General features: G+C 51.1%; 1 protein-coding gene across 1 annotated transcript in view; it reads left to right on the top strand.

Moving 5' to 3' along the window:
* Positions 1–471: 471 nt before the first annotated feature.
* Positions 472–8894, top strand: part of COL15A1 (collagen type XV alpha 1 chain) — a 106472-nt gene continuing 98049 nt past the window's right edge. The window contains 2 exon segments of the mRNA XM_062207891.1: positions 472–555; positions 638–723. Of these exon segments, the coding sequence (XP_062063875.1) occupies positions 545–555; positions 638–723 (97 nt within the window). The 5' untranslated portion in view covers positions 472–544.

The raw sequence follows: 8894 nt of genomic DNA, 5'->3' as shown, positions 1-8894 counted from the left end.
CGGGTGACACTCGCTCCTCCTCTCTGAGCCTCAGTCTCCTCGTCTGTCATATAAGGAAATCACAGTGAGCCCAGGCTCTCTGAGCTGTGGCGAGGGAAGCGTTTGGTCCGCGGGGCGGCCCCGACCGGCACGGACTGGACGGCGGGAGGCAGCCGCGTCCCGCGTGCCCGGAACAGCTCGGACGCGGGGCTTTGGTTGCGGGTTTATATAAGGCCACCCGGCGTGGAGAGCGCGCGTGTGTGGCAGGGGAGAAAGGGGCGTGGGGAAGCGGCCGTCGCGGCGGGGCTCCCCCGGGGCGAGAGAGCGCTCTGGCTGCCCGAGGTGGGGCGCAGCGCGCGGGCGAGCGCAGGGCGCGGCGGAGTCGGGTTTCAGAGCGCGGGTGACTCAGGGCGCGGGCGACTCCGGGCGCGGGCCAGGGACCGGGATCCTGCCCGCCGCCGCCGCCGAGCGCCGCCTTTGTTCGCTGCAGGAAGGGCGAGCGCGGCGGCCAGCGCTCAGCGCCCCTCGGCCTCCGGGGAGCTCCGGGACCCCGCAGACCCGCGAGATGGCGCCAAGGTAGGACCCGCTTCCCCGAGCCCCGGGGCCCCTCCTAGCCTCCTGCCCGCCTCACTTTCTCTCCCTCGGCTACTTCTTGCAGAAAGAACGGGCAGGGCTGGCGCCTGCTGTGGCTGCTGCCGCTCTCCGCGCTGCTCTCCGCTGTCACCCAGACCCGCGCGGCGACAGGTAAGCGACCCGGCCTGAGGGTGGCACCGGCTGCCTCTGCGCCCTGGGGAAGTCGGTGCTGGGCGGCGGGCGCGGCTGCGGTGCGCGCTTCATTCCTGGACATAAAAGGGAGTCCTCGGCTCTCCGTGCGCGCTGGCGGTCCTGCCCGCCGCTTCCTCCTGGTAGTGCGGGGCTTCCAGCCGCGAATCGGAGCCCCTGGGCAGCCGGGGCGGTGGAGCCCTGTGTGAGGGCCGGAGGTGTCCGAGCTGGGAGCGGCTCCTCCAGCCTTGGGCGAACAGGGACCTAGGCAGCCCCGCGCCCGCGCCGGCGGCGACCGTTAGCCTGGCGCGCACCGCGTCCGCGCTCAGGTCGTGCGCACGGGCTGGCTCCCGGGAAGGAGCGGTCAGGTGCCCTCTCCGTACACAGGTGTGACGGCAGCACGACCGCAGCTGGGTCACCTGGCGCCTCTGCCGCGCCAGAAATAACGGACCCGAATCGCTCTTTTGCTTAACTTAGCGCCCAGTTACCTAGGGAGCCCCACCCTAGGGAGTGGTGGGTAGAGGAGCCATGGGTGATGGAAAGAACTGGGGGCCGGGGGCCAGGGGATGTGATCCCTTCTGTGCGCGGGGACTCAGTTTTCCCAGCAAGGCTCCGAGGAGGTCCCATGGCTAGGGTGGGATTTGCGTTGAAATGGGTTTTGGTAATAGGTGTGAAATGGGTCTGGCTGAGGGATCTTGGCCACTGGAGTTCACCTCCTGTGCCTCGGTTTCCTTCTCCGAGTAAGGAGGATAACTTGACCATCTTTCCTGCTGGGGATGCTGTGAAGGGAATGTACCTGGCACATGCCAGGCACAAAATCAGGATCAAAATGACCGCTTGGCCTATGCAACGTCTACGTGATGGAAGGCAATGCAGGCGTTGTTGCAACACTGAGTTTGAGACACGAGTAGGGAGTGGCCCATCCAAAAGCCAGGCCTTTCCCCATGCAGCTTTGCAGAACTGTGCTCTTCCAACAGTGGCCTCTGACCACATTTGGATTTAGGGGATTAGTCCTCAGTCTCAATGCAGTAAGGAAATGGGAAATAACCCTTGGGCTCCTGAAAGAAACTGGGGATGGAGCCAGTGGCCTTGATGAACTCTTTGTGTGCTTGAAGCAGCCCGGAGCAGCCCGGGCTGTTGTCTCCTGGGGAGCAAGACCCAGATGCGATGGTGGCTTTTCCTGCCAGAGCGTCCAGCCTGGCGCTTCTTGCAGATCAACAGGCAGCTGGAGTGGAGTTCTGGCTTCTCAGCACCATGGCCCGTGTCGGGACATTGCAATTTTGCATGTGATCGAGGGCACTGCCAACTTGCCAGCGAGGGGTAGCGTGGAGTTGCATGGTCTTCTGTGACCTTTGCTGCAACCTGCCCGTCCCCCCAAAGGAAGAGACCCCTGGGGCAAGACCCTCTGGTGCGGCTTTCTCCTTCCTCCTCCTGCGCCGGTGGCCTTCGCCGCCAGCTCAGAGCCATTGTTTCCCACATGGAGGAAGTCCTGTTCCCATCCATAACACAGAAAGGGAGGGCCTGGAAACCCTCGGAAGACTGCTTGTAGCTGATGGGTAGTCAGTGCCCCTTTGGGAACGTGAGATGTGCTTTGGCAAGCCGGATTTTGCATGCAGTTTAATATGCCTGACACTTGGGAAATACTCCGTAGGTTCAGGCTGATGTGTGCACATGTTTAGATTTCATTCATGCAACCCTCACTGTCACGTGTTACTGTGTCAGGCGGGGAAGCCGAGGTGCACATCTCCAGCCTCCCAAGTGACGTGGTAGGGTTTGAGCCAGCCAGGCTACCTCCAGAATCCTTGCCCTTCACCATCCTGGTCTTCAGTCGGAGGCACTTCATAGCTGGAGAAGGTTTTAGAAGCCCTAAGTGGCCAGTTAACCCAGACATCCAGGTGTCACTGTCACTGTCGTAACGTGCGTCCCCTGTGTCTGTGTGGCATCGTGCAGTCTACAAAGCACTTAGCCATCACCAAGTCATGAGAGCCACCACCTGGTAAGTCTGGCTGCACCCTACAGAGGACACAGGGAGAGCGTATGGCTTGTAACAGGCTTGGGCGGTGACAGGCCTCCCCCATCTGTGGATTGCAAGACTGGGGCTGTTTCTCCCATGGGGCCATTGCTCAACTGGCTATAAAAAATATTGCTGAGACTTTATAGCCCTGATATGAGCCAGCAGTGTTCTAAGTGTCTCGTGGGAATTAACTCAATCTTCACCAGTCCATTTATTATCCCCTTTTACAGATGAAGAAACTGAGGCACAAGGTCGTTTGTCCAAGGGCATGCAACCGTCAGTGGTAAACATATAGTTTGGACACAGAGGGTCTGAATGCAGAAATTTTTACTCTTTTTTTGCAAAAATTTTTTTTAAAGATTTATTTATTTATTTGAAGGTCAGAGTTAAATAGAAGCAGAGCCAGAGAGAGAGAGAGGGAGGGGTCTTCCATCCACTGGTTCACTCCCCAAAAGGCCACTATGGCTGGAACTGGGTTGATCCACAGCCAGGAGCCAGGAGTTTCTTCTGGGTGTCCCACATGGGTACAGGGGTCCAAGGACTTGGGCCATCTTTGCTAGGCCATAACAGAGAGCTACATCAGAAGTGGAACAACTGGGACTTGAATGGGCACCCATATGGGATGCCAGCACTGCAGGTGGCAGCTTTACCCATCATGTGACAGTGCCAGCCTCACTTCCATGAGCTTTTAAAAAAGTTTTACTTTTTATTTATTTGACATGAAGAGTGACGCAGAGACAGGGAGAGACAGAGAGAGGTCTTCCATCTGCTGGTTCACTTCCCAAATGTCTTCCACAGTTGGGGCTGGGCCATGCTGAAGCCAGGAGCCTGGAACTCCATCCAGGTCATAGCACTGGCCCCTCTTTTTTTAAAAAATTTTATTTTACTTATTTGAAAGGCAGAGGAAGAGAGGGAGAGAGACAGAGAGAGAGAGAGAGAGAGAGGTCTTCTATCCACTGGCTTATCCCCAAAATGGCTATGAAAATGGCTATGACAGTGGGGCATGGGCCATGGCTGGGCCAGGTCAAAGCCAGGAGCCAAGAACTCCATCTAGTTCTCTCACGTGGGTTTCAGGGACCCAAGTATGGGGGCACATCTTCTGTCTTCCCAAGCACATTAGCAGGAAGCTGGTTTGGAAGTGGAGCAGCTGAGACTTGAACTAGCACTCACATGGGATGCCAGCATTGCAGGCAATGACTTAACCTCCTTGGCCACAATGCCAGCCCCTGAATTTTACTCTTAATCACCATGCTGTGCATGCAAGCATAGTGGCTTCTGAAAGTGTTTGTCTATAGGATGTTATGAGCTTTGAATTCATTTTCCCAACAGGTTAGCCATTTCCCTACAACCCATTAATTGCACTCCTGGGTAGATACTCAAGTGGCAGGAAAGCCTATATTCACCCAAAAACTTGTATTCAAATGTTCATATCAGCGTTATTCTTAATAGTCAAGGGTGGGAACAAACTGGTCCAGCAACTGGGGAATAGATAAACAAGTATGGCATATCCGTTCAATGAAATATTACTCAGCACTGAAAAGGAATCAAGTTCAGATACATGCTATAGCGTGGACAAATCTTAAAATCATTCAGCTGGGTGCAAGAAGCCAAATATAAAAATCTATATATTTTAAGAGTTTACTGATACAAAATTCATATAAAGGCAAAACTACAGAGACAGGCAATAGATGAGTAGTTGCCTGGGCTGAGGATAGAAGTGAGGATTGACTGCAAAACGGTGTGAAGAATGTTCCAGAACCTAATTGTGGTGGTAGTTGTATAACTATATAAATTTGCTGAAACTTATCCAACCGTGCACTTAAAGGGGTAAATTTTATGGACTGTACACTGTACCTCAATAAAGCTGTAAGGGCAAAAGAATGCATTTTCCCAGGGTATCTGGGCTCCACATGTGGTGGGCTTCCCTGTGGAGCTCCTAGGCAGCCTGGTACCGAGCAGGTGCACAGCTTGCCCCACAAGAGCCGACAGCCTCACGGCGCACTGGGAAATGGACCGTGAGTTCCACCTGGAAGGACCAGGCCCACCTGTGTCTTTAGGTCTGCACCCCACCGTCCCTCCCACCCCCAGTGCCACTGTGGGCCCAGGACAGGGCTTCTCTATTGGGGGTGGGACACAGGCACCAGGTAACTCACGGATCATGGAACAGCTGGAAAGTGGATCTTTTCTGCTTTCTGATACCCCCCTCCAAGAAAAAACCTCGTAAAAACACACAAATAAAAATGCAAGATGGGCTGCATTACTGACTTCCTTTGTGAACTGTGATGGGTCACTTCGCCCTTTCCAAGGCTCGGCTTGCCCAGCTGTAAAACAGCTGGTCTAATCTTGCCTAAAACTTCGGGAAACAAAACACAGGGGTACTTACCTAGTTTCAGCTTTGATTATTCCACAAGGTTTGATTCAACAACTACATCCTGAGTGCCAGCTCTGTGTCTGCCCCCATGCCTGCCAGACCTCCCGAGGATCTGGGCCCACCTCTGCCCCAGGCGCCCACCATTCAGAGGCAGAAGGACGGGGTCCCCTCCAGTTGTGCCTCACTTTTGCTCTGAGCTCTGCTCGTCCAGCAGCCAGAACGTCCTGTGCACAGCCACCCTCCTCCTGGAAGAGGCCCCTGTCTGTGAGTGGCACTCCCACGGCCCCTTGCGTCACCGCTTCCTTGTGGTAGAGGACAGTGTCATCGGGACATCGGCTGTTTTAGAAGGCCGGGGGGTTATTGTTGGGGCGAGTATGGTGTGTCACAAGTAATTTGTTCCTGTTAATAAAGTGCAGATGTGTGTAAGTTATTTGTTTTTCTTTATCCCGTTGTATTGTGAAAACAGCATCCATTCAGAAAAACGCACCGTAATAGCACAGCCCGGTGATTTGTACAGAGCAAACTTTCATGTAACCCCGGCCCAGACTCAGATGTGCCCCCTGCAAACTTGCCTGTGCCCCTTGCTGTGGTTCCAAGCCCTCCTGCCAGAGGGAGCCATCGCCTGATGTGTGTGCTCATTTCCTTGCTTTTTAAGAATAGCCTTGCTGCCTGAGGTTGGAACTTCAGATGCCCAAGGCGTGTTACTTGATTTTGAACGTTTCTGCATGCAGGACATATTCTTTGGTGTCTGGTTCCTTCACTGAGTCTTGAATGTTGAAAATTTATTTACACTGCTGTGTGTGGCTATAGTTAGTTCTTTTTCATTGCTGTCTAATATTCCACAGTGTGAAGATACCATGTATTATTTATCCATTCTCTTTCCAGCAACATTTGGGCCATTACCTTGTCCATGTCTCTTAGGGCACATGTGCACCAATTTCTGTTGTTTCTGTGCCCAGGACTGGAGCGCAGGGTCACACCCACCAAGTCGACAATGCCAGCGTGTCTTCCACTGTGGTGGTTGTGACATCCATGGCCATTCTCACCAGCACTGTCCTATTCCTGGGTTTAAGTCCCGCATTTTAAATTATGTATTTATTTATTTGAAAAGCAGAATCATATATATTGAGAGAGAGAAGGGAGAGAGATCTTCCCTCTGGTTCACTCTTCAAATGGCTGCAACAGCCGGGGCTGAGCCAGGCTGAAGCCAGGAGCCTGGAACTCCATCCTGATCTCCCAGTTGGGTGCAGGGACCCACATACTTGGGCTAATCCTCAGCTGTTTTCCCAGTACAATAGCAAGAAGCTGAACCAAATGTGGAGTAGCCGAGACTGGAACTGGCACTGGGTGTGGGACACAGGCATCCCAAGCAGTGGCTTCACCGGCTTGCAACATTACCCCCTCCCCTGATTTTAGCATTTCTAATGGGTGCATTTTAGAACCTTACTGTAGCCATAATTTTCATTTTTCTGATTATTAACTAGGTTAATCACCTTTTCACATGTTTATGGACTATTTGGATAGCCCGACTTTCTTTTTATTGAGCTGAACTTCATGTAGCATAAAATTAACCATTTTGAATTTCATTGGCATTCAGTATATTTATGCGATCACCACTTCTATCAACTTCAAGACCATTTTCATCATCCTAAAAGAAAACTCCACACACATTGCCCCCTCAGCCCAGCTCCTGGCAAGCAGGAAACTGCTCTCTGCCTATGGACTCGCCTGTTCTGGATATTTCATATAAACAGGACCAATACAATATCTCACCTTTTGAGTCTGGTCTCTTTTGCTTAATATAAAGCTTTCAAAGCTCATCCATCTTGTTGCATGTATCAGTATTTCATTCCTTTTCATGTCCAAGTAGTATTCCATTGTATGTATAGATTATATGAACGTTATCCATTCATCCATTGATGGGTATTATTCTACCGTTTGGCTGTTGTGTCTAGAGCTACACCAAGTACTTCTGCACAAGCATCGGTTGGAATATGTTTTCAGGTCTTTTGGATGTGCACCCAGGAATGGAGTTTCTGGGCCATGTGATAATTCTATGTTTAAGTTTGGAGGGACCCTCAAACTAATTTCCACAGTACTTGCATCCTTTTTCCCACCAGCAGTGTAGGAGGGCTCTGAATTGTCCCTGTTAGTCCCAATACCTGTTGTTCGATTATAACCATTCTAATGGGTATGAATTGACTTCTTATTGATTGTGGTTTTAGTTTGCATTTCTGAATGACTACTGATGTTGAGCATCTTTCCGGGTGCTTTTTGGTTATTGGAATACGTTCTTTGGAGAAACTGATTTAACTTAAAACATCCGAATCAGAGCAGCGCAGGCTTTTCCTCTAACAATGCCACCCTTGCGTCCTGGCTGTCTGGTGTGCTCTCCCGAGTGAGGGGAGAGCGGGTGACAGTCATACCTGGGATTTTGTGTTATTGGCCTCTGTTTCCACCTCCCAAAGGACAATTGTCCACAGCTGGCCACTTGGACTTTGGCCATTTTGCTATGATTATAAACAGTGCTGCTGGGAACATCTTCAGACAATTGGCCTTTGCTTATTTTTGTTTTGGATTGTTTCCTTTGGCTATATTCCTCCAAATAGACTCACCTAGCAGACAAGAGAACTAATTGGATGGTTCTTCAGTGCTTAGACAGAGCTTTCTTTAGATAGAAATTTAATGATGCCACTCCCTGGTTTAAACTGCCTTCTCTGGGTTCTCCTTGTACCAAGGACAGAGTCATGCGTCCTGCCTCTGATGGCCCTGACTCTCCTCCACTGATGCTGAGCCCCCTGGACTTGGGCTCACACAAACCCCTGGCAAGGAGACGGTGTTACCCAGATCTGCGTCTTGACATAGGTCTGTTCTGTTTCAAAAACGCCTTTCCCCAGTCTACCTGAGATTCCTTATCCATGGCTAACACCTTTCCTGGTCTACCTGGGACTCCTTACCTAAGGCCTTTCCCGGTCTACCTGGGACTCCTTACCCATACCTAAGGCCTTTCCTGGTCTACCTGGGACTCCTTACCCATACCTAAGCTTCCGCCCTGGGGATGTCCCCTGCCTTCTGGAGTGTGCTGGGTGTCTCACTGTCCCAGCACTGCCCAGAGTACACAGAGACCACCACTCCTAGTCCGCTTCCCTTATTTCGCGGGAAATTCCCTGGGGCAGGGACTGGGCCTTGCTAACTTGGAATCCCAGACGCTAGCCCAGGGCCTGGCACAAAACGGGCACTCAGCAAACATTTCCAATGGATCAAAGGAAGAATGAATGGACTGGTCTAGCCTGTGGCTTGATGACCCAACTTAAGCATCCGGATTGTTCTATGACTGTGACAACCATAGGGCAACCAAGGCTGAGTAATCAGAGAACATTCCGGGACTTTTAGTTAGGTTAAATTTTACACTAATGTTACTTGTCTCCTTTTTTAAATTTACATTTATTGTATAAAGAATTTATTTTCTAGCATATGTAGGCTCATCTTATTATGGATAGTGTCCACGTATGTTTTGTCAGAAATTGGGAATTTATTTTTTCTAGCTAAACACATGAACTTATTTTCCAGTCTTTTAATATCTACAGCTTGATCCGCTAAAAGGGACCTTAGATTATGGTATGACCTTTTCCAAAGTGGTACCTAGGATTCCCCAAAGTACTAATTACAATGTGAGATATTGCCGCATCATTGTTATATGACATATGCTCTCTATTTTTCTTTCTTTTAATGATACAAATTTATTTCTGGAATCTCTGTACTGGTCAT

Source organism: Lepus europaeus, chromosome 12 (genome assembly GCF_033115175.1).
Source record: "Lepus europaeus isolate LE1 chromosome 12, mLepTim1.pri, whole genome shotgun sequence".
Taxonomy (NCBI): Eukaryota; Metazoa; Chordata; class Mammalia; order Lagomorpha; family Leporidae; genus Lepus; species Lepus europaeus.
Note: the sequence above shows the minus strand (reverse complement) of the source record. Positions and strands in the feature narration are given on the sequence as shown.